Consider the following 24737-nt stretch of genomic DNA (forward strand, 5'->3'; position numbering starts at 1 on the left):
ACCCCTTTTAATATATAAATAAGGCTGTGAACAGATAAATGGTGGAAGCAAATGGGAGAGCTCATTCTGCTCGCCACATCTAGTTTTTAAAATTTTGCAAGATAGCCACATATCCATTGATACTAATATTAAATATTATTTTGCTATTACTGAACTTCAGGAAGATATTTTCTTAGCCTCTACTCTGTTGTCACCATGTTGATGTGATTAATTCCCAGATTAGGGTCTCATTAGAATGAATAGTTACAAATCTGTGATTTTCATTAACTCTAGAAGGAAATTTTTCTTGATTCAGTGTTCATTGCTAGTGAAGTATTGAAATAGCAGGATAAATATGGAAGAGGCTTGGTCTTTCATTATTGCCTCAGTACTTACTAATTGTGTGAGCCTTGGTAATAAGTAGCTTAATTAAATAAGAAAATACCTGAGAAAACTTAACATCTTTTTTTGTTTGCTTTTTGGGTTTTTTTGTTTTTTTGAGACAGTCTTGCTCTGTCATCCAGGCTGGAGTACAATGGTGCGATCTTGGCTCACTACAACCTCCACTTCCTGGGTTCAAGTGATTCTCTCTCCTTTCTCAGCCTCCCAAGTAGTGGGGATTACAGGCATGTGCCACCATGCCCAGCTAATTTTTGAATTTTTAATAGAGACAGGGTTTCACCATGTTGGCCAGGCTGGTCTTGAACTCCTGACCTCAAGTGATCCACCTGTCTTGGCTTCCCAAAGTGCTGGGATTACAGGCATGAGCCACCATGCCTGGCCTAACTTAACATCTTATATAAAGTCCAGAGTTGATTCAGGAAGTAGTCTCTTCTGTTCCAATTGGGTACACTGTTGTCCTCTAGATATTGATTGTACCACCATTTTCCTAAAGAAAGATTTTTGAGGGGATGTTTTGGTTCTGAGAGGAACTTTTTTTATGAGAGAATTTATATTAAAAGCCAGGATATAATTATTAGTTATCTCTACTATGTAAGCTTAAGGGTTATTGATCAAATCAGTTTTGTATTTAGAGGCTGGTTTTTCAACCTTGGACATCTATGGTTAAAAAAAGAATTAACATCTATAAAAATTTTATTCATTGTACTTCTGCCTATAGGTTTGATTTATTGTGTGTTCATATTATTTTATTTCCCCCAAATAAACTTTTTTTGAAAACTGATATATTCTGATTTTTTTGTAAGCAAATTAATTATCCAGATATATTCATATTAGGAGAAAAGTGGCTAAGCATGTAAAATAGTTTTTAAAAAATTAGAGCAAGTCATTTCATCAAAAGTTGTTGACATTAGGAAGATCTTTGCTATGCAGATATGTAATCCAAGAATTCATAGGTCAGTTCACTGTTCTTTAATAATAATGTATTTATTTTACTTCTCAACATGTTGCTTTTAGTTTCAGAAAAAAATAAATGAATCCCCATATTAAAATAAGATCTTTATTTTATTTAGTGTTTTTCCTCCAGACTAACAGCTAAAATAATTTTGTTATTATAGGATACTGTGACCTGGACATGGCAAGGATATACATTGTAAGTCACTTATGTCCATTGTTAGTTTATATACATTTTATTTTAGTGAAGAAAAAGAAAGATCATTTATGCATTCTTTAAAAAAGTGTTATTTTAAATTTTTATTATATTTTAAAACATAAAGATTTCTGATCAGAGCCCTAAGTCTTATAACTGATAAGTCTCTGTAGAGAGCATCACTGTCTTGCACTGTCTTGACCACTAACCCCTGAAGTCCCCTGTATGCAAAATTCTAGTCATCTGTCTCATTCAAATGGGTCTCAAGTGTTTGTCTGCTAGTTTGTAAGTGACCTAGTTTGCATCATAGTTAGCTTTAATTTTGCAGTTTTATTTCCATTGCAGATTTGGTAGTATCCAGTGTCTCTATCCTTACTTACTATGTTGGTTTAAGCCAGTCAGAAAAATTTAGTCATATGGCCTGAAATAGCTATGATGTGTCTGATATGAGTTGAAAAAATAGCTAACCAAGATTTCAGTTCTGTTCTTGGATTTGAAAAGCATTGGAATCAGCAGTTTCTATAAGCACTTTACTGAAGAGAGAAGAGGAATACAGTTTCATTATTAAGCAAGCTGATGTGAAGTAGGCCTTTAAAAAGAACAGAACATGTAGAAACTTGGTTTCTCTCAAGATCGTTTGTTTAGTGCCCTCTGAATAAGTCTGAGCCTGTTTAAATTTTGGTGAGAGCCATATGAAATACCTGGATTTGAAGACTTCCTTTAGGGTCTTACCCAGTTTTCATATTGTTAAGCACAAAGCTCAGATAACATTGTTGATGGATAGGTGACAATCACTTGGAAATATTTAAGGAAATCATCAGTTGCCTTAAGCACATTGTAGGCTTTTTTTAGATACCTTCAACATAATCCAGCCGACTTCTGAAATCAAAACTGCATAATTTCTCCGTTTTGTGTATATATACATTGCTTTGAAATAATAAATTTAAATCAGAATATGTAACTGATGGGACAATAGAATAAATATTAACACATATGAAACATTTATATTCTTGTTATGCTTCAGTCCTTGATAATTGAAGATAAGCAAATAACACCAAAAATAAAGAACATAAATTGTAAAGGATATATAAACAGCATATTATCTTTCACTTACCAAGAAATCAATTTATTCATTTAACTAAAATACATGTTTCATGCCATTACTTATTTTGAATTCCTGATTGCTTTTAGACATGGGATAATTGGGAGAAACAGGTAGTATGAAAGTATTTGGGAAAACGAAGTGCCTTAACAATGGATGCGTAGCATACTTCCACTTCCTGAGGTGTGCCATCCTTTGGGCTTTTACAGGTTAAGTTCCTTACAGAGATAGTGATGTGGCCAACAAGACTTTTTTTGATTGCCCAGCAGTCCAGATTAATGTGGTGATCAAATAGGAGAAAGCTTTTCTAGAAGAGTAACTGAGAATAGAAAATATAATAGACGGGTTTAGTTAATCTAGCCTTCTCAACTGAGAAGTATGTGAGAAGAGGAAAAGGAAATTAGGAGAAATAATTCAGGAATGAAAGGGAGAAAAAATATTTCAAAAGTCAAAAATTTTTCAGGACTTTTAAACAAATACAAAATATTTAAAAGGCACAGTTTTGTGTTGTTCAAATGTCACATTGCACCTATCTATTGCAAATCTCACATCCACTTTTGTCTTCTCATCTACTTAATATTGTTAGCACTGTGTCTGTTACTTCTAAATCTGTTTTCTCAATTGCCCTTGCTCAAAGTGCTACTCCAGATACGGATTCTAAGAAACAGATTTTATACCAAAACAAATATCCCAAGGGAAAGGAGACTTGGAATAAACTTAGAGAAGTTTTGTATCAGTCGAAGAAGTATTTGGTCTGTCTGTAGGGTGGACAAGACAGGTTAGATTTTATGTGTGGTTTCATATTTTGTACAGTATTCAGAATTTTCAGAATAGAATGTGCATCTATTAAAGTAATTGAATTCCACAGCTCCATTTAAATAATTAAAAACAGTTTATGCAAGATAGTATGGGTTGACTTTAGAGTTCATAGATAGTAAAAGATGTTTTTCTTTCAAATGGAAGACTTGTGAACTGACACATTAACAATTTATAATTAATTATGAAAGTGATATATCTACTTTCTAAATTCTTTCTTTTAACTAAATTCTTAAGCTCCTAAATTCCTTAAATAAGTCCCCTCAGGTAATTTTTACAGATAAATTATATTTTAATTTCCTAACAGTGAAAAGAGATTGGTTGGTTCTTTTCTTAAATGTGTAGTTTAATCCATTCTGCCTAGTTTCTGGGTCAATTGTCTAATGAGACTAAACTAAAAATCCAGTAGAAATCTCATCCAGAGGGTCTAAATATGTACTGGAAAGCTATAAGTAGGAACAGCTATTTCAAACATTATCTTTGAGAGGGTTGCTTAGCCACTTTAAAGACAGCCTTTGCCTGCCTTTACAATGAAATTTGAAACTTTCCAGATTTCCTCATAGCTAGAATATTTATTAATAACTGGGACAATTTTGATAAAGCTTCCGCTTTTACAGAAAGGCCCATTGATTTAATGTCAAAAAAGAGTTCCGAAATGTAATGATCTACCTAGGAGTTTTCTTATAAACACATTTACGTACCTTAAAATGTGGCCTTGAGTATATTCTCTAGGGACTTGGGCCTTTGAGTCTGTGTTGTAAAGGAAACTTCAAATTTGTGGTTTAGTCTGTTGAGCTGAGGGTCTGACTCAGATACATATTTGGTATTCATTTGGTGATTTAACTTTTGAATAACAATTGTGAAGAATACTTGTCTAAGCTGGGCACAGTGGTTCACACCTGTAGTCTCAGCTACTTGGGAGGCTGAAGTGGGAGGCTCACCTGAGCCCAGGAGGTTGAGGCTGCAGTGAACTGTGATTATGCCACTGTACTCCAGACTGGGTGACAGAGTAAGACCCTGTCTCAAAAAAAAAAAAAAACAAAAAAAACAAAAAAAACATTAGTTGTCTAGGCCCAAAAAGTGTTATACCTGCAGTGTAGCATTTATAAATGCAAAATATATATGAAGTGTGATGTGGGGGTATTTGTGTATAAAGAAATGGTTGTTGAATAATGTAAGATGATACTTGCATTACTGTATAAAAATAGCCTTTTCTTTTTTCTTTTCAGTTTTCAGCTTTGTATGCTTACTTTCTGCCAGCTCTTCACAAAGGTAGAAGTTGAGGTAAGTCATTCAAAATGTAGCCTTGGAACTTGAGATTTGGCTTTGCCTTTAATTTTGAACTTCTAGTCTAGAGAGACCAGACATAAAGGTCCATCACCCATAACATAAACCCTGGTGTTTTACAAATTGTGTATATAAACCTAGGCTGTCAGATTTAGCCCTTGAAATCATGTTAGAAAACACCTCTAGATTCTGAAACATGTAACCACCCTGGCTGGCCAGAGGGGCATCACCTTGCTCTCATCTTTTTACTCCTGTAATGCTGACACCTGCCAAATTGAATGATGTATTTTCACATCCTGACAAAAGGAGCTGTGCGTAGCTGATAGAGCCCCATACCTCTTTAAAGAAAATATTTTATGAAAGCTAAGAGATGCTACTTGGGGTCTAGGGGAGAGACATAGACGTCAGAAGACTTCACTGTGAAATCACCCTGCACATGAAAAGCCCAAGGAAATTCTGTCTGGGAGGCAGCACATATTATCATTCACAGGACAGTCTTTGGTTTGAGTTACAGTGGCAGGTAGTGAGAGAGGAGTTATTATAACATTCTGAAAATTTCGACCAGGTTTTTAAGGCTCTAAAGGTTGGTTCCAGAGCTGTTCTTAGTTTCTAGATATGATGTAGAATGGACCCCTGAATTCAGAATCCAGTGGGTTTTAGCAATACCCTCAGGTAGTCTCTGAAGAGAGACGATTTGATCATGGGTCTCCTGGATTTTCTAATTGCATCCATGGATTGTGTAATGAAAACCTTAAGTTTGCCTGTGTCATGCAGAGTTCTGAGTGGGGTCTAGTGCCTAAGTGACAGGACTGTGGAATTTAATTCACAAGAATACTATTTTGCTCTGTTGGATAGCTTAGTGATTTGGCCATTTAGAGATTGTCAGCTATACCAAATGATTTAGGAGGGCAAATTACATTTCAGAATGAGTTTAGTGAAATTTTCTTGAGATTTGCATGTTTTCTGCCTGTCTTGAAAATATCTGTTTATTAATTATATTTCACACCTCCCCACTTTTAAAACCAGCTCAGTATCTCTCACTGTGGCCAAAAAAAAAAAAAAAAAAAAAACAGAAAACAAGAAAACAAAACCCACACTTGTTCTTGCGTTTTTCTTAGAGGTTGCTGGGGAACAAAAACTAATAAGTTTAGGAAGTATCAAGGTAAAGAAAATGAATTTTTTTTTTTCTCAAGACTACTCAGTGCCTTTGAAATGTCTGACTTACAGAACCTTTTTCTCTGGATATTTCCGGGAACCAGTGTTCTATAGAATACGCTTCAGGAAGCCTTATATCATAATATTCCTAAATACTCTTGAGCACTGCTCTTGCTTTTTCAGTAGCTGCTCAGGTAGTCTAGGCTTGTTTTACTTTTCTAAAAAAAAAACAAGAAAACTCATACTTTAAAAAAGCCGTGCTATCTTCTCTGCAAGATATTGTCTCTTCCTCTCAATGTACCCCTCTGTAGCTAAAACAAGATCTAGCAACACATATAGAAATGTACACAAAGCTGTCTTTTTTTGCCATAGCGTGTCAGTGGTGAAACTGCATTACAACAGAGGTATTCAGAGTCCTCTTTTTGTTTTTTTGTCATGACCATTATTACCACATTTCCTTTCTGTGTCATGGCTTTCTTTTTTCTTTCTTTCTTTTCAAAAAAAAAAAATAATAATTACAATATTTGCGTTCTCCAGCCAGTTCTGAGACCTGTTTGGATCATATTTTTCTGGCAAAGAAAACAATGTATTATTTGTTTCATAACTTCACAAATAAAATGACTTTCAGCTGCTTGAAAATAGCCGCATCCACAGAGATTTGATGAATTAGAATTGCGGTGCAGAGCAAGAGGATGGGAATTTGTGGACTTCAAATTTAGTACAGATATTCTTATTTTAATTACTTTTACTTTAAATTTATGACTCCACCTTTCACCCAGGTGACTCCTGAATACTTTATGATATTTTAATATTTTAATACTCACTGTTGGATTTAACCGAAATGTATCCCAGCAGCCCTTCAGGCACTAAGTATACCACGCCCTGGCTTGAAGCTCTGTAAGAGCTGGGCCATCTCTGAGGTTCCAGCTTTTCCACTATGTCTGACGAGGCCCCGCTTGAGATTGGTTTGTGGTCTCAGTACATTTAGTTGCTCCAGTTTCAATTGTTTTGGTTATTCTCAAGTAACCCCCTTTTTCCTTTTTCTTTTTCTTTAAAATTGATGGAAATCCTTGCTACTCTCTTATTTTAAACATGGTTTTGGAACTTCTTGAATATTAGGTAAACCTAATGTAAGATGTATTATTCAAGAATATGGTATTAATTTTATGGTTTTTCAAATGAACTTTGAATGAATTATTAAAGTGCCCTTTTAGACACTCTTGCTTTTGTGAGTCACATGACACCCCATTATGTTGACTGCCATATCCTTTAGTTTCACACATCTCCCCTCAGTAATGATGACTACCGAACTCTTTAATTACCAAAATCATTAGATATCTAAGATGTAATGAATCTAATATTTAGGAATATTTTCTTAACACCTCTTCCCAGCCCTCTCTGCTTCCCAACATAGAGACATACAGCGTTTTTGAAAAGGTTATTATATTCTCGACTCTTGGATCTTAAAAATATAGTTAGTTCTAAACCTCATGTCCTGTGTAACTGTTCTGCTGGCATCCTTGAACAATGATGAAGACGTCTGTCTACAGTATGGTTCTACTAAAAGCTATTCTTTGAATTGTAATGTGGCATAATGGGTGTTCTTAAAGTATCTTTTAGTCATACTTTTATTAACCAGCTACTTCACAAGTATACGTTTATAAGGATATGGCTTAGGGCATAGGGAATAAAATAGCTAGTAGGAAACATTGCAAAATGTGACATGAATTAAGAGTCTGCTAGTTTATCTCATGAGAGAGAATACATGCTAAGTCACACTATAAAGCACCAAGTGGGCCTCTGCTAGTTTATGAATGGAAACAAGGCATTTACACTGACTGTGCAGTCAGTTTCCTTCATAGGCTGTATCTCAAGTTTGTATTCAAAGCGTGTTGACTTTAGAAGCCATCTAGTGTATATTATAGATACATAAAAATTGTCTGTAGTGGGCATATTAAACATATAATAAGTCCCCCCTTATCTGTAAGGGATATGTTCCAAGACCCCCCGTGAATGCCTGAAACTGCAGAAAGTACCAAACCCTATATATACTCACTTTTTTCCTAAACATACATACCTCTCATAAAATGTAATTTATAAAATAGGCACAATAAGAGATTAACAGTGATAACTAATAATTAAATAGAACAGTTGTAACAATATAGATAAGAGTTGAATGTGAACGTGGTCTTTCTCTCTCTCTCTCTCTCTGTCAAAATCTCGTACTATACTCATCCCTCTTCTCCTTGTGATGAAGAAAGGGTAGAGCAGGATGGCATGAAATTTCATCACCCTACCCAGAATGGCATGCAATTTAAACTTATGAATTGTTTATTTCCAGAATTTTTCATGTAATGTGTTTGGACCATGGTTGACTGTTGGTAACTGAAACCACAGAAAGTAAAATCCCAGATAAGGGAGACTACTGTATTTTCGTTAGGAAAATTCATTTGCAAAGCTTATAGTGAGCTTATAGTAGCTAGTTTTAGGCCTAAAATGCTCTGTGGTGGGCAATTCATTTCCTTAAAATAATAGAAAGGTTTTTTTTATTTAAAAAGAATTTCTGATTTAGGGAAAGATTGCAATTAATGATGAGTATTATGATCAACAGCTACATGTATATATCACTTTTAAGATCTGTAGAGAGTTAATTACTTAGGGAGGATTCAAAGACATTTATATAGTTTATTTAAGTATCCAAATGCACTACAATTATTTCTAGTTTTTAATCTAAAATGAGCCTCTTAGAAAACTTCAGTCACACAACTACACACACACACACACACACCCTATGTATATACTTGTTCTAACAAAGCTAATATCTTCTAGAACTTGGTAAAATTCTGGAATGTGTGAATACTAATAGAGAAATAGAAAGGGTATTAACTAGAGTTTTTGTTCTAATCCTGTTACTACCTACCTGTATGTGCTTGAGAAAATGAAACCTTTCTAAGCCTGTGTTCTCACTGACAAAAATGGGGATAATGACACCTAATTTATAGAGTTTTGAGGAGTATTGAGGTTACTTATGTGCTGGCACATAGTAAGTGTTCAGTAAGCACTAACTTTTACTTTCTGTCTCATCTGGATGTTTCTGTTCTTTTGGGAAGGAAGCAGCAAGCATTGTTTATAAATATCTTCCTTATTTTGCATTTTTTTCTCTTCGAAGATTTAAAAGAAGAATTATAGAAAGAACTAGAACTGCACATTTGTTAAGATTGTCCTTTTAAAATTTTTTTCTGTTGCAAGGAAAAATAAAAGATTGATTATAGTGTCATAATTCCTCAATCTTCCTCATCATTTTTTTTTTTAGTAGAAAGGAATGTGCTTGATGTGGTCAAGAAAAAATGAATAAACTAGCTTTAGTGATATGGAGCATTTATGTAAGTGACTGGCTTTGGTTGATGGATGTCTTAAATAGTAGGCTGAAGAATTTTGTATCTTGCTTGTATGCAATTTAAGGACCAAGAGGAAGTGGGAGACTCTGGGACCAAAAGCACAAACAAGAGATGTTAATCTGAGAAACATGTCACTTAGTCTGCTCCTCAGCTGGGACAGGATGGTGCAAAGTTAAGTATGGTGAAGGTACAGAGAATACTGTATTTGAAAGGAGAGGGGAGTGGAGATATGAAGCCAGTTTCAGGTGCAAAAGAAGGGAGTAAGTTCACATAAGCTGTCTTCTTTATAAAGTTGAAAGTGAAATACCATTTGTCCAGGGAGAGTGAGGTAAAAGTGGAATTGCAACTTGAAAAGCATGGAACATATTTAACATTTTTAGCATCTCTCAGTGGTCCCTAACAGGAATATGAAGGTAAGATCAGGAGAGGTGGCTGAGGATGTGTGATTGGCACTGTGGGCATGGCAGAAGTGAAAGATTCTAAGTAACAGGTCATACAGAAGTATCCGACTCCCAAGTCCAGTGTAGATAGGCAGGGAGATGTTGCCAGAGGGAGTGGAATGATTAAAGAGAGATGATTAGATCCAGATGTGACCATTAGGTTGTCATGGTCTATGCAAGACCAGATTAGGGGAGAAATAAACACTAATGGATAATGAGGGGAAACTGATTGAAGAACTTATCAGAAATTAGAGTCATAAGTTTGTTTCCATGGCTGAGGTAGAGTCTAGAAGAATATCTGTGGCCACGATGTCACGTGAGTCGTCAATGTGAGTACTGAGGATATTGAGAAAAGATGAAGTTAGAAAGGAAAACTTCGGGGCTTGAAGTCATTAGGGTATATAGGTGTGTGTTGGGAACCATAAAAGATAGTGGCAATCATGTTCCCCTTTCTTTGATTGATTTTCCTTTCCAAATAAATGATACATTCATACTGTGAGTCTTGAATGACTGTACAAAAAGGAAATGTGATACAGAGGGCAAGGTCCTATCCTAGGAGAGGTGACTTTTAATTAGAATTTCAATTGAATTGCTTCTTAGGAGGAATAGGGCCTCCAAGGCCCATGGGTGTCAAATTTAGGATTTTAATTATTTTGTACTCTCAGTGGATCTTTATTCCTCAAGAATAAGATGCCATGCCAATATGAGAGTTATTAAAAATCATTTTATGAAAAATACTACCTGCACTAATAGAAACCAAACCTGTATTTCATTGTATTATGTTTGGTTAACAGTGTAGCAGCAATTTATTTTTCAAGGTTTTCAGTATGTGCTTTTATGACCTACAAATCAAGTGTATTACAAATGGCTGTTTGGCTTTTCTAAAAGATGAAGAATTATATGGCAATTAAAAACTTTAATTTCTTACACTGTTTTGTTAGAGATTTTATGAACATTAATTTCAACTTACTGCTTTCTTCTTGGATTTTTTTTTTTTTTTTTTTTTTTTTTTTTGAGACGGAGTATCGCTCTGTCGCCCAGGCTGGAGCGCAGTGGCCGGATCTCAGCTCACTGCAAGCTCCGCCTCCCGGGTTCACGCCATTCTCCTGCCTCAGCCTCCTGAGTAGCTGGGACTACAGGCGCCCGCCACCTCGCCCGGCTAGTTTTTTTATATTTAGTTTTAGTAGAGACGGGGTTTCACCGTGTTAGCCAGGATGGTCTCGATCTCCTGACCTCGTGATCCGCCCGTCTCGGCCTCCCAAAGTGCTGGGATTACAGGCTTGAGCCACCGCGCCCGGCCTTTTCTTGGATTTTATACTAAGAAAGTTCAAGAAATTTTACTAGATCAGGATGCAGGGAATTTTTAGAAATATTTCTTTGCAAAGATAGTTATTCTAAATATATAAGGATGTGGGGACCTCTGGTGGCTTAGTTTATTTTTCCATCTTAAAAAACAACTATGCAAAATAGAGAGCCACGCGCAGAATTCCAATGGGAAGGACTTCAGAGATCATTTAGTTAAATGTTTTCATTTGACAGGAGAAGGCACTGAGGCTCCTAAAGGCTAAATGACTTTTCCAGGATCACACGGCAGATCTCAAGCAGCAACCCAGTCCAATAACTTTTTCTGCAACTTGCAGCTGCCCCTTTAGAGAGGAAATAATCAGATAAATGTGAAAAGTAAAAATAAAAATGTCCTATAGCACATTATTCTATAATTCCATACATTTTCTCTTAAAAATGCCACTTGCATCCATGTCATCCTCCACATCCTCACTCCCTCTACTCAAGGTCTTATTGTCTCTCCCACGATTGCAGCTGCTTCCAGACATTCTCCCCACTCTTAGTCTCTTCTTTGATGCATCCACTTCTTACTGCTGAAGTTACCACTCAAAAACTTGGACCTGATCATGTCATTCCCTTGCTTAAATGTCACCTCTGAGATACCAATGCTCACAGGTTTCTTAATATGATTGACAAGACTTGAAAACAGGTCCATTTGAAAAAAAATGGTATTTTCAACTACTTCTAGTTACATTCTTTATTTATCAAATGAAAGTGGTGGGATTTACCTCAAGGAATTGTTTAGAGTGTTAATCATGTAAAGCCCCTAATATAAAATACCCGGCACACAGTAGATGTTTAATGGATGGTAACTCTTATTGGTGGATTTAGCTCATTGTTTCATAAATTTCTACCCTACTGAATGGAGAGCTTCTTGAGGGCAGGGACTTTGTTATCATGTTTTTAGGGTGTAGCGCAGCACCTGAGCACCTATTTTGGGGAAAAATTAATGAAATAAAATAATGTATGTAAAACACCTAGCATGATGCCTGGTTTCTAGTTATAATTCAATAAACAATAACTATTGGCAAAAATCTCACTTACCCTTAAAAAGCCACTATCAGGTATTAGTTCTTCTGTAGAGCACCCTTAACAGAATTAGCTTTCTTATGTGCACTCTCTGCCGAGGCATCACCTTCCTCTTTGGCTGCATTTCCTTGGCCCCTGACAAAATTAATCCTTTCCTACCTCTTGCTCTCATACTCCAGGAAGTATGCTTAGTGGAGAAAATAAGATTTTTTTGAATCTGACAAATCTTGGGCTGAATTCTGGCCATGTGACTTGTATGCCTTTAGGTAAGTTAATTAAGCTATTGAGCCCCATCTATAATTGGGGGCAATAGAGGTAATGACACTTAGCATATGGGGTTATTAATGTGCTGTTCTATCTTATTAAAATATTGATCTTCTTTAGAGCAGGCAATAGGGTCCTACTAATCTTGCCTGGTATATAGTAGGTGCTGAAAAATATGTAATAACTTGAATATGGTACTAAAACCTTGTTAATGTTAGAAAACCATAAATAAAAACAAGAACAGTACAACTGAGGCATCACAGAACATCAAGTGGAGAAAAAATACAATTAAAAATGCTAAAGCAAAAAATGGTGGTAAGCAAAAAGCTGTAAAGCCAATACTAAGAGTTTTTTTTAAAAAGCAGAATAAATGACTAAACATAAAGTTCAACCAAATAGTAAAAATATGGTTGACATTAGAATAAATAGAAAAGATGAAAGACAAAAAGAAAAGAAAAAAAAGTTTTCACATAAAGGGATGGAAGTAGTTGAAAAGGCAGCTCGAGGAGAAAGATTTTAGTAGCTATAGCTTTACACTTCCAGAATTCCAGACACTGGCTTGTTTCACCCTCATAGTCACCGGGGAAGTAGTGATCGTAGCCCTCTTTTTAGAGTTGAGGAGATGGTTCAGCAAAGTTAAATGACATACTAGTTAACACACAAGCAGACCCAGGGCTTAGAAACAGATCTCCTGAATCCAAGCCTAGTGCCCCATTACCTCATATAAGCTATGTTCTAGAAAGGTAGATGATTTAATATATTGATAATGTATAAATTAATTTACTTGGCATTTAATGTCTTAGGCTTAAGACATTGTTATGGAAAGGTATATTTGTCTTTCAGTTTATGCCAGTTCAAGTACCAAATGATGAAGAAAAAAATGATCCTGTCCTTTTTGCTAATAAAGTCCGGAATGTAATGGCAGAGTAAGTGTCTATATCTGATTATAATTTGTAAATAATTTGAAAATTATTTGTACATGTTGTTTAACTCATTTTAAGGATTTTTTTTTTTAACCCCTGAAGGCCTCGTTCCCCAACTCATTTTGATGCATAAAATAATGTGCCCAGGGATGAGGTCAGTATAACAATCTATAAATATTTTCCCCAGCTGCATACCACAAATAAGGAAATATGTCTTTACTGGAAAGACTGGGGAGGGTTCAATAACCAGAAAAGACCAGTCAGTGCCTTGCACAGGGTGGATTCTCCTAAGCTGGCCCGCCACTGTCAAATGAGCCTTGTGATGATCTCAGTGGTTCCTGATGTGGCCCACCTTCTATTCCTTCGACCTTCATATAGCTGCCCAAGGCTGAGTGTTTCTAAGTTGTTACTGACGGTAGCACCAAAAAGGAGAAAGTTTGCCATGTAAAAAGATGCATAGAAGAGGGAAAAAGTCACCTCTTCATGGATGGCTATAAATTAGGATTTAGAAACTATAAAACGTAAGGTTAATATTTTCCTGCACATAAGAGAGTTGTAACTGGCATTATTCTGACTAGATAAATCAACCCCTATCTTGTAATGAAATAATGTTTTATACTATACCACCACCCAGGCAGCCTCAGAGCCCTCCAGGTGTGCACCCTCTTCCCACATACCACCTCTGTCATTCCCAGTAGTAAGTTTGGAGCTAATAGACCAGCAGTGTTTATTCTCTTAGTAAAAATTCAATGAGAACTCTGAATTTAGCTTCATAGCTGAATTTAGCTTATAGCCAGATTTCATATATATAGCCAGCCATGTATATATGTATGTGTATGTGTCTCTATATGTTTTATTCTAATTTATGTATCTTAATATTTTTCTGCAGAATAACTATTTTCAAAATAGAATAAATGTTTGGCAAAAAATTTGCTATTAAGTGTATATAGATATGGTTGTTTTATCTAGTTTCTAGATCAGCTACAAAGTTAATTTTTATGTTGTTTTCTTCTCTTCCTTTCTTATGTTTTCATGCCAGCTTATATCCAAAAGGTAGAAAGCAAGATAATTATCAGAAATTGAGAGAACTGGGCCGGGCGCGGTGGCTCACACCTGTAATCCCAGCACTTTGGGAGGCCGAGGTGGGTGGATCACAAGGTCAGGAGTTCGAGACCAGCCTGGCCAACATGGTGAAACCCCATCTCTATTAAAAATACAAAAACTAGCTAGGCATTGTGGCATGCACCTGTAATCCCAGCTGCTCAGGAGGCTGAGGCGGGAGAATTGCTGGAACCTGGGAGGCGGAAGTTGCAGTGAGCTTTCATGCCACTGTACTCCAGCCTGGGCGACGAGTGAAACTCCGTCTCAAAAAAGAAAAAAAAAAAAAGAGAGAGAACTTATATCAGATATTTTGGCTTCCCAAATTGTGCTTAGAAACAAGAGAAGGGACTTGTTTAGACAGCCTTTTTCTGAATTCAAAGGTGTGGAGGTAATAATGACTTGTGATAAAGAGTAAGAAAGACCTCGATTAGCTACACAACCTTGGACAAGTCTCCTCCAAATCCCCTTCTCCTCACATGTGAAATGGGAGTTAAAATCATTGCCTTGTCTTTCTCATGGTTTTGATTATTAGGAGACTCAAGTAGGAAAGTATATGATAAAAGCATTTGAAAACACAAGTACTGTGGTAAGCCCTCAACTTATTTAGCATTATCCTTACATCAACTCTATAGTATAAGTAAGAAAGCTGACTTGGGGAGGTGAGTAGTTTTCCGAAAGTCACATTAGGTAGTGACTGTCTGGGCTAGAACTCAAATCCACATTTCCTGTTACCAATGCCCAAGCTCTTAACTATGATACTGTACCATTTATTATTATAAGTCCCAAAATATTTTAAAATTTAATTTTATATCTTATATATTCTTATACCAAAACACTTATTATTCAAAGAGCTTAGAAAAAAATATTTTAGACAGAAAAATTTGTTGTTGTTGTTGTTGTTTTGAGACAGAGTCTTGCTCTATCACTCAGGCTGGAGTGTAATGGCGCGATCTCGGCTTACTGCAACCTACACCTCCTGGGTTCAAGTGATTCTCCTGCCTCAGCCTCCCGAGTAGCTGGGATTACAGGTGCCCACCATCATGCCGAGCTAATTTTTGTATTTTTAATAGAGACGGGGTTTCGCAATGTTGGCCAGGCTGGTCTCGAACTCCTGACCTCAGGTGATCCGCCTGTCTCGGCCTCCCAAAGTGCTGGTATTACTGGCTTGAGCCACCGCACCCAGCTGAAAAAAATGTTTTATTCTGATTGTATTCATTCAAAATTTAATGTTTCTAGCAATGATTCAACAAAATCCGATATGGTTTAAAGACATAATTTTATGATTTTCACTGAATATTTGTGAATAAAAATTTAGTGAAGAGGAATCTTTATCTCATGTACTGCATGTTTTTTTTTGTTTTTTGTTCAGTGTTTTTCCAGTTCTTATAAATATGTATTTTTTTTCAAATTTAATTCACTATCATTTAATCTGTGAGTAGTGAAGTAGGAACTAGGAGCTATACTTTCCCTTAAGGATGGAGGATGTTTAGGTTTAGAAGAAATATTAACTTATTATCAATTTGCTTCAGTATTTTTGGAAGATTGCTATGTAGCAAGAAGGTGATCTCTAGCTATAAAAGATGAAAAACATAGACAGCTAGCAGTTTGGATAGACTGTTTACTTACACTATATATAAATGCCATTTATCTGTTTCTTTTATTTTATTTATTTTTTGATATGGGGTCTCCCTCTGTCACCCAGGCTAGAGTGCAGTGGTGCAATCTCAGCTCACTGCAACCTCTGCCTCCTGGGTTCAAGCGGTTCCCCTGCCTCAGCCTTCTGAGTAGCTGAGACTACAGGTGTGCCACCACCATGCCCACGTAATTTTTGTATTTTTAGTAGAGATGGGGTTTCGCCATGTTGGCCAGGCTGGTCTCAAACTCCTGGCCTCAAGTGATCTGCCTGTCTTGGCCTCCCAAAGTGCTGGGATTACAGGCATGAGGCACTGCGTTCAGCTCCATTTATCTGTTTAAACAGTACCCTCCACAGGCATTCTCTTTTTGTCCTTACAGTAACCATTTGGAATAAGGACAGTATTCTTTCCTGTGTACAGATGAGAAAAGTGAGGCTTCATCCACAGCTGGTAAAAATCTCCACTAGGACTCGAACCTAAGTCTTCTAATTACTTTCGATGGGACTGAAGGCAACTATTATCATTATAGTTAAAACACAAAACAAAAATTATCAGCAACACAGACAGAAGCATGTAGATATAAGGAGATTAACCTGATCCTTAGTAAGCCTGCAAAGAAATGGAGAAACATGTCTCTTTGTCAAGAAAAGCGAGAGTTACTGGTTTAAAAAGTAGTAAATACTTTTTCATTTGCTGTTGTTTGGAACCAGTTAAAGCCTAATGAAATATGATTACTTTTTTTTAAAAAATGAATTTTAGTTTGCTTCTTAATACTTTCAGAGCTCTGGGAATACCAGTAACAGATCATACCTATGAAGATTGCAGATTGATGATTTCAGCAGGACAGCTAACATTGCCTATGGAAGCTGGGCTGGTGGAATTTACTAAAATTAGCCGGAAATTGAAGTAAGTGCATTTTAAAATGACTGTACTTTCATAAAGTTGTTCAAAGGGGATCTGAAATCCTATCTGTTTATTTTCTCCTGCTCTAGTTCCCACTTGGTGTTTATTAGGAAAGTCGGAGTTGTGAATTTATCTCACATTTTATTCATCTACTTTTGCTTTTTCAAGAACAATTAACTCAGAGATATGTGCACTGGTCACAGGAGGAGACCAAGTGATAATAAATGTGGATCCACACAGATCTACCTCCCTCCTCAGAGGGAGTTAGTGACTCAGAGAAGTTAGTCCTGCCACCTTCTTACAAGGACAGCAGCATTAGATGATACTGGCATGTGGTAGTCAGAACTTCACATGTGAAACATGAATTGATTTGTATAGTTGCAATTCTTACCATCACTGAATATTAAGTACTTGCCCTAGATCTACCTTTTTTTCTGGATACCTATTTTTAAAAAAAAGACAAAAATTCTTCTTTGTGCTCTTATGATCTAGTTTAAACCATTGAGAACTTTCTTGTTGAGCTATTTGCTGTAAAAGGTGTAACCCTCAACCTCCCTCTACCCTTATTGCAGTTCATTCTGTTCTCAGCCCTATCTGGAATTTGCAGAATTTATTAACATCCTGTCTATGAAGGAGATGAAGAACCAGTTACTATATCAAAGTTCAGTATTAAAGTATAATATTTTGATAACTGGTATAGAAAATATTTATATCGTAAGATAAAAATGTTTTGCTTTTGTTTGCATATTATAGTCCAATGTTCTGTAGATTTAAAAAGTTTAGATAGCACTGAAATTGGGCTAAGAAGTATGTGCTAGGTCATTTGTTTAATTCAACAAAGCAGAGATAGGGTATGATGTAAGCTACAGTACATTTTCCAGTGTTTTATTACAGTGATTTTTCATAACTAATCTTGGAGGACATGTGTATAGTCTAATGAATCCCCCTATCATAACATTTTGTGAAATATGAATTCATTATCAGCCTGAAAGCTTCTTGAAAGCAAGAATTGTTATTTCATCTTTAAAAACTTAATACATGCTATGGACTCACTAAGTAATGTCTAGATTTAAAATACTTGCTTTCTTATTTTCTTCTCATGAATAATTTATTATTCCACTACAGTGTTCTTCTTTTTATTTACTTTTCTTTCCCTGAGATATTTGAAATAATTGTCAGTTACAGAATTATCCTTTAAAAGATTAAATGCCTGCATATATGTTCAATATGTGCTTTTAAGTACCTGTTTTATTCTCCTTTACAAATTTAACACTTAAAATATTTTTCTCTCAGATACATTAGTAAAATAATGCCCATAAAATGTCCATGTGAATTGTAAAGGGCTAACAACATGTATCTATAATTCTTTGTTTGTTTAGATTAGATTGGGATGGTGTTCGTAAGCAATTGGATGAATATGCATCTATCGCGAGTTCCTCAAAAGGAGGAAGAATTGGAATTGACGAATTCGCCAAGTATTTAAAGTTGCCTGTTTCAGATGTCTTGAGACAACTTTTTGCACTCTTTGACAGGGTATGTTAAAATTTAATCTTTCACATTTTTACTCTGTCAGTCCTACAGTGAATAAATCAATATGGTAGACAATTTGAAAAACTTGATAGTTCAGTGTTAGAAGAATCAAGGCTGAGCCTATGGTTTAATTGCATGATTTTGTTTTTTTCTCCTTCATAGCAATATTAATAATTGTGTGTGTGTATTGTAACATTTATTATAGTGTCATATATAATATATGTATCTATTATTTTAGTGTAATATAATATAATATAATAGATCTATTATTTTAAATACCACGTCAGGAATAAATATTGTAGCCATATAACCACATTTGTGGTATGGAATTGAAAGAGTTTATATAATTGGCAGAAAATTTAAAATTTATATCAAAACTCATGTATTGATGACATGCGTGTTAGAATTTTATTCTGAAGGTTTTAGACTTCCACAAACCTGGATGAAGACCAAATAGATTTTTATTTTCAAGTGATGTTTTGTAACAAAGATTTTAATTAAAATCTGGCCATTTGCCATTATATTGGGGATACAGTTTGCTGCTTATGAATATTTAAGTACATGCAATTAGATAACTGAATTGTCAAAAAGTTTCCCTAGGAAAACTGTATCATGACTTCAGGTTTTCTATTTTTTAATTTGTGTTTTAATATATAAAATTGATAGTATACAGAAATTAGCCAGGCATAGTGGTGCACACCTGTAATCCCAGCTACTCAGGAGGCTGAGGTGGGAAGATCACTTGAGCCCAGAAGACGGAGGTTGCAATGAGCCAAGATCATGCCACTGCATTCCAGCCTGGGCAACAGAGCAAGACCCTATTCTCAAAAAAAAAAAAAAAATTGATAGTAAAATGCACTCTTTTGGTTACAGTTCTATGAGTTCTAACAAATGCACAGAAGCATGTAACTACCACTGCGTTCAAGATACACAACAGTTGAAAAAATATATATATTTTATTGCAGTTATTCCATTTGTAGTCAAGCCCTCCCCCCAGTTTTAAGTCCTGGCAGCCACTGATCTGTTCTCCATCTCTATAGTTTATCTTTTTCCAGATGCCATATAAATGGAATCATACAGTGTATAGTTTTTTTGAGTATGGCTTCTTTCACTGAGTATAATGCATTTGAGATCCAGGCATGGTGTTTTATAGATCAATAATTAATTCCCTTTCACTGCTGAGTAATATTCAATTGTATGGATGTACCATAGTTACTTTATTCCCTAGTTGAGGAATATTTGGTTTGTATACAGTTGGGGACAAATATGACTATAGCTGTCATTCTAAGCATTTGTGTATAGGTTATTATATAAATATCGGTTTTCCTTTCATTTCACTTGGGTAAATACTTAAGAGTAAGAACCCTTTATTTTATCTTATCTGAGAATTACCTTATTTTGCATTCATTCTGAAGGATATTTTTGTTGTACAGGCAGGTCTTAGAGATGTTTAGGGTTTGGTTCTAGACCACTGCAATAAAGGGAGTATCACAATAAAGTGAGCCATATGCAGTTTTTGGTTTCCCAGTACATAGAAAAGTTTATTTATAATATAGAGTAGTCTAGTGAATATGCAATAGCATTATGTCTAAATAAACAATGTATATACCTTAATTTAGAAATACTTCACTGCTAAAAAATGTGAGCAATCATCTGAGGCTTCAGCAACTTGTAATCTTCTTACTGATGGATTCTCTTGCCTCAATGTTGATGCCTGCTGACTCATCAGGATGGTAGTTGCTGAAGGCTGGGCTGGTTGTGGTACTTTAAATAAATAAGACAACAATGAAGTTTGCTGCATTGATAGACTCTTCCTTTCATGAAAGATTTCTTTGTAGGCTGGGTGCAGTGGCTCATGCCTGTAATCCCAGCATTTTGGGAGGCCAAGGTGGGTGGATCTCCTGAGGTCATGAGTTTGAGACCATCTTAACCAATATGGTGAAACCCTGTCTCTACTAAAAATACAAAATTAGCTGGGCATGGTGGTACTTGCCTGTAATCCCAGCTATTTGGGAGGCTGAGACAGGATAATTGCTTGAACCTGGGAGGCAGAGGCTGCAATGGGCCGAGATCATGCCATCGCACTTCAGCTGGGGCAACAAGAGTGAAACTCCATCTCAAAAAAAAAAAGTTTTTTTGTAGTATTCGATGCCATTTTATAACATTTTACCACTGTAGAATTTCTTTCAAAATTTCAGTCAGTTCTCTCAAGCCCTGTCATTGCTTTATCAACTAAGTTCATGTAACAGTCTAAATCAATTGTTGTCATTTTAACAATGTTCACAGCATCTTCATCAGGAGTAGTTTCCATTGCAATAAATCACTTTCTTTGCTCATCCATTAAGAAGCATCTTATCCATTCAAGTTTTATCAAGAAATTGCAGCAATTCAGTCACATCTTCAGGCTCCATTTTTAATTCTAGCTCTCTTGCTATTTCTACATCTGCAGTTACTTCCTCCACTGAGGTCTTGAACCCCTCAAAGTCATCCATAAGGGTTGCAATTGACTTCTTCCAAACTCCTGTTAATATTGATATTTTGACTGTTCTTAATGGCTTCTAGAATGCTGAATCTTTCCCAAAAGGTTTTCAATTTACTTTGCCCAAATCCATCAGAAGAATCGCTAGCTATGGCAGCTATAGCCTTATAGCATTTCTTATGGCAGTTATAGCCTTATAGCATTTCTTAATAAGGCTTCAAAGTCGAAATTACTGCTTGATCTATGGGTGGCAGAATGGATATTGTGTTAGCAGGCATGAAAACAACATTAGCCTCCTTCTATATCTCCATCAGAGCTCTTGGGTAACTAGGTGCATTCTCAACGAGCAGTAATATTTTGAAAGGAATCTTTTTTTTCTGAGCAGTAGGTCTCAACAATGTTCTTAAAATAATCTTTAAATCATCCTATGAACAAATGTGCAGTCATCCAGGCTTTGTTGTTCCATTTATAGAACACAGACAGAGTAGATTTAACATAATTTTAAGGGCCTTTGGATTTTCAGAATGGCAAATGAGCATTGGCTTCAACTTAAAGCCACCCACTGTATTAGCCCCTAACAAAAGGATCAGCCTGTCTTTTGAAGCCTTGAAGCCAGGCATTGATTTCTCTCTAGCTATGAAAGTCGTAGATGGCATTTTCTTTCATTAAAAGGCTGTTTCATGTATGTTGAAAATCTTCATCAATTATGTTAGCTAGATTTTCTGGATAACTTGCTGCAGCTTCTCCATCAGCACTTGCTGCTGTACCTTGTACTTTTATGTTATGGAGACAACTTCTTTTCTTGAACCTCATGAACCAACCTCTGCTAGCTTCAGTCTTTTCTTCTGTAGCTCCCTCACCTCTCTCAGCCTTCACAGAATTGAAGAGAGTTAGAGCCTTATTCTGGATTAGGCTTTGGCTTAACAAAATGTTGTGGCTTTGACCTTCTATCCAGACTATTCAAACTTTCTTCATAACAGCAATAAGACTGTTTCACCATCTTATCATTTGTGTGTTCACTGGGGTAGCACTTTTAATTTTCAAGAACTTTCCTTTGCATTCACAACTTGGTTGTTTGATGCAAGAGACCTAGCTTATGGCCTGTCTGGGCTTTTGACATGCCTTCCTCACTAAGCTTAATCATTTCTAGCTTTTGATGTAAAGTAAGAAATGTGCAATCATTTCTTTCACCTGAACACTTAGAGGCCATCGTAGGGTTGTTACTTGGCCTAATTTCAGTATTGTTGTGTCCAAGGAACAGGGAGGACCAAGGAGAGGGAACAAGACTGGGAATGGCCAGTCAGTTCATGGAACAACCAGAACACACACATTTATCAATTAAGTTTGCCATCTTACATGGGCAGAGTTTGTAGTGCTCCAAAATAATTATAAAATAGCATCAAAGATCGCTAATTATATATCACCATAGCAGATATAATAATAACAAATTTTTTTGAAATATTAGGAGAATTATCAACACATGACACAAAGACATGAAGTGAGCAGGTGCTGTTGGAAAAATGGCACTGATAGACTTGCTCATGCAGGGTTGTTACACATCTTCAAATAGTTACAAAAAATACATTATCTTTGAAGTTCAGTAAAGCAAAGAACAATAACATGAGATAAGCCTGTATATAAAATTCTGAGTTGACTGTTCTTTTCTTTCAACAGTTTAATAATGTTGTACTTTAAGTTGCCTCCATGGTTTTGCAGCCTTACTAGTTGTTCTTCAAGTTTTGACTTTCCTCACCAATCCTCCTCCTATGCTATTTTGTCCAGAGGTAGTTGCTTTTTGTATTTTGTTCAAAGTTTCTAGTTGTAGTCAAGAATGATAGGCTGGCTAAAGATTCCATCCATCTTGGCATGTAACAAAAATTCCAGCTTTATATTTACTATTGGAAAAAAAAAAGTAGTTTGTAAAGAAAACATTACTTGATGACCAAAATAACCAGGGCTTTTTTCTTTTTTCCCAGAGCACAGTACATTCTTCTAATGACTTATTCTGTGATCTCATAGATGAACTATTCTTTAACAAGATGCTGTTAAGCAACCTTCCTTTAGGTGTAGTGCCTGGACCTCTCTTCTGGGCTTGCATGCAGCATACAAATAATCTGTTCTCATGTATTAAATACTAATGTATGACTGCAGCAGTATTACTAAAAAGTGCAATGAAGATTTAGGGGAAGAAATAAGTAAATTATTGTTTGTTTGTTTCTTGAGACTGAGTATCACTCTATCTCCCAGGCTGTAGCACAGTGGCATGATCTCAACTCACTGCAACCTCTGCCTCCCAGGTCTAAGTGATTCCCCTGCCTCAGCCTCCCAAGTAGCTGGGATTACAGGCATGTACTCCTACACCTGGCTAATTTTTACATTTCTAGTAGAGACAAGACTTCACCATGTTGGCCAGGCTGGTCTTGAACTCCTGACCTCAGGTGATCTGCCCACCTTGGCCTCCCAAAGTGCTGGGATTACAGGTATGAGTTACTGCACTGGCCACAAGTAAATTATTGGATGTAACTGTGCAAGTTGGAAAATTAGAGGTACCTTTTTACTTGTATGATTACTAATATTTCTGAGATTTATATAGAATTTTCCACTATGTTTTTGGAAACCATGTGAGTAATTTTAAATAACATTTCTATATATATGAAACTAGTAATGGGAAAGAATATGGCAGAGACCTACAAACCAGGACAGGAGATAGGGGAATAGGAAGGGACATGAAACAGGGACAAAGGACAAAGTTTATAGCATATCTTAGACATTGTGCTCATAAGGAGTTTTAATCAAAATTAAAAATAATATCTGTAGAGCTTGCCCTGTCCTTCAGGTGTCAAACCAGCTAGCAGTTACAGAATTGCTATGACACCAGTTCTGTCTTTTGATGATTGATGATACCTGCCAACATCCTCATTGTTTGTACAGCACTGTTGAGTATAGGAAGATTTGAGTGGGGAAGGCGATGTAAACCAAAGATTAAAATAACTGCCAGCTAGCTGATTCACTAACTCAGACTAGAGATAACAATTGGCCCAGGCAGTTGGAAGACTGGTGAGCCTTTGTAGCTTACTTGGTTACCACAGTATTGCATGAACTGATTTGGTAGGCTGACATATTATTTTATAATCGTGGGTTTTTTGTTGTTGTTGTTGTTTGTTTGTTTTGCTTCTTTGTATGATATGTCTGAAGTTTAGATATAAACCATAACTGTTCTTCAAAGCACTTTTCTTTTGATCTCCAACATACTGGAAGGTAGAGAAAATAGTCTGGAGAATTAATGATTAATGCATTTTCACCTTTCTTTCCTTCCTTTTTCCTCTCTCTCTCTCCCTCTCTCTTTCTGTTCTGAACACACCTGAATGTCTGTGCCTGTGAAGATTTACTTTGTTTTGAGAAGCTGAATTGTGCAATTGATGCCACACCTTATACACATACCCACTTTCCATGCTAGGCTGGTTTTCTCAGTCTCTGTAAGTGATTTAGTAGAGGGACGTTTGATGGGAAAGGCAAGAAATTTCAGCAGCTCCATAGCTTGTTTCTCTCAGGGTAGTTTATCTTGCTAAACTAAGTGCACAATGGGAGGAAAGGGAGGAAGGATGGGAAAGAGAAAAGGTAAGGTGTCCCTGTTGCTCTTTCAGCAGGTAGAAATTCCTGCAGTGGAAAATGCTCCCATACGCCCTTCCCATGTTCCCTTCCCACTTTATCCTCCTTTCTCCCTTTCTTCTTTTTTTTTTCTCATCTTTTCTCAAGTCTAATGCTGTTGTGGTTGGCATTTGGGGGATGGAGGGAAAACCTCAA

At 36.1% G+C, this 24737-nt stretch overlaps 1 protein-coding gene across 2 annotated transcripts in view; it reads left to right on the forward strand.

Moving 5' to 3' along the window:
* Positions 1-24737, forward strand: part of LPCAT2 (lysophosphatidylcholine acyltransferase 2) — a 78509-nt gene that overhangs the window by 24811 nt on the left and 28961 nt on the right. The window contains exons 7-11 of one of the 2 annotated variants that reach the window (XM_033218431.1): positions 1497-1531; positions 4676-4730; positions 13207-13289; positions 16781-16927; positions 18304-18457. In XM_033218431.1, coding sequence (XP_033074322.1) covers positions 1497-1531; positions 4676-4730; positions 13207-13289; positions 16781-16927; positions 18304-18457 — 474 coding nt within the window. The remainder of the gene's footprint in view (positions 1-1496; positions 1532-4675; positions 4731-13206; positions 13290-16780; positions 16928-18303; positions 18458-24737) is intronic. The other variant, XM_033218432.1, reaches the window with a different exon arrangement.

Source organism: Trachypithecus francoisi, unplaced genomic scaffold, assembly GCF_009764315.1.
Source record: "Trachypithecus francoisi isolate TF-2019V2 unplaced genomic scaffold, Tfra_2.0 Lachesis_group10, whole genome shotgun sequence".
NCBI classification, from domain to species: Eukaryota; Metazoa; Chordata; class Mammalia; order Primates; family Cercopithecidae; genus Trachypithecus; species Trachypithecus francoisi.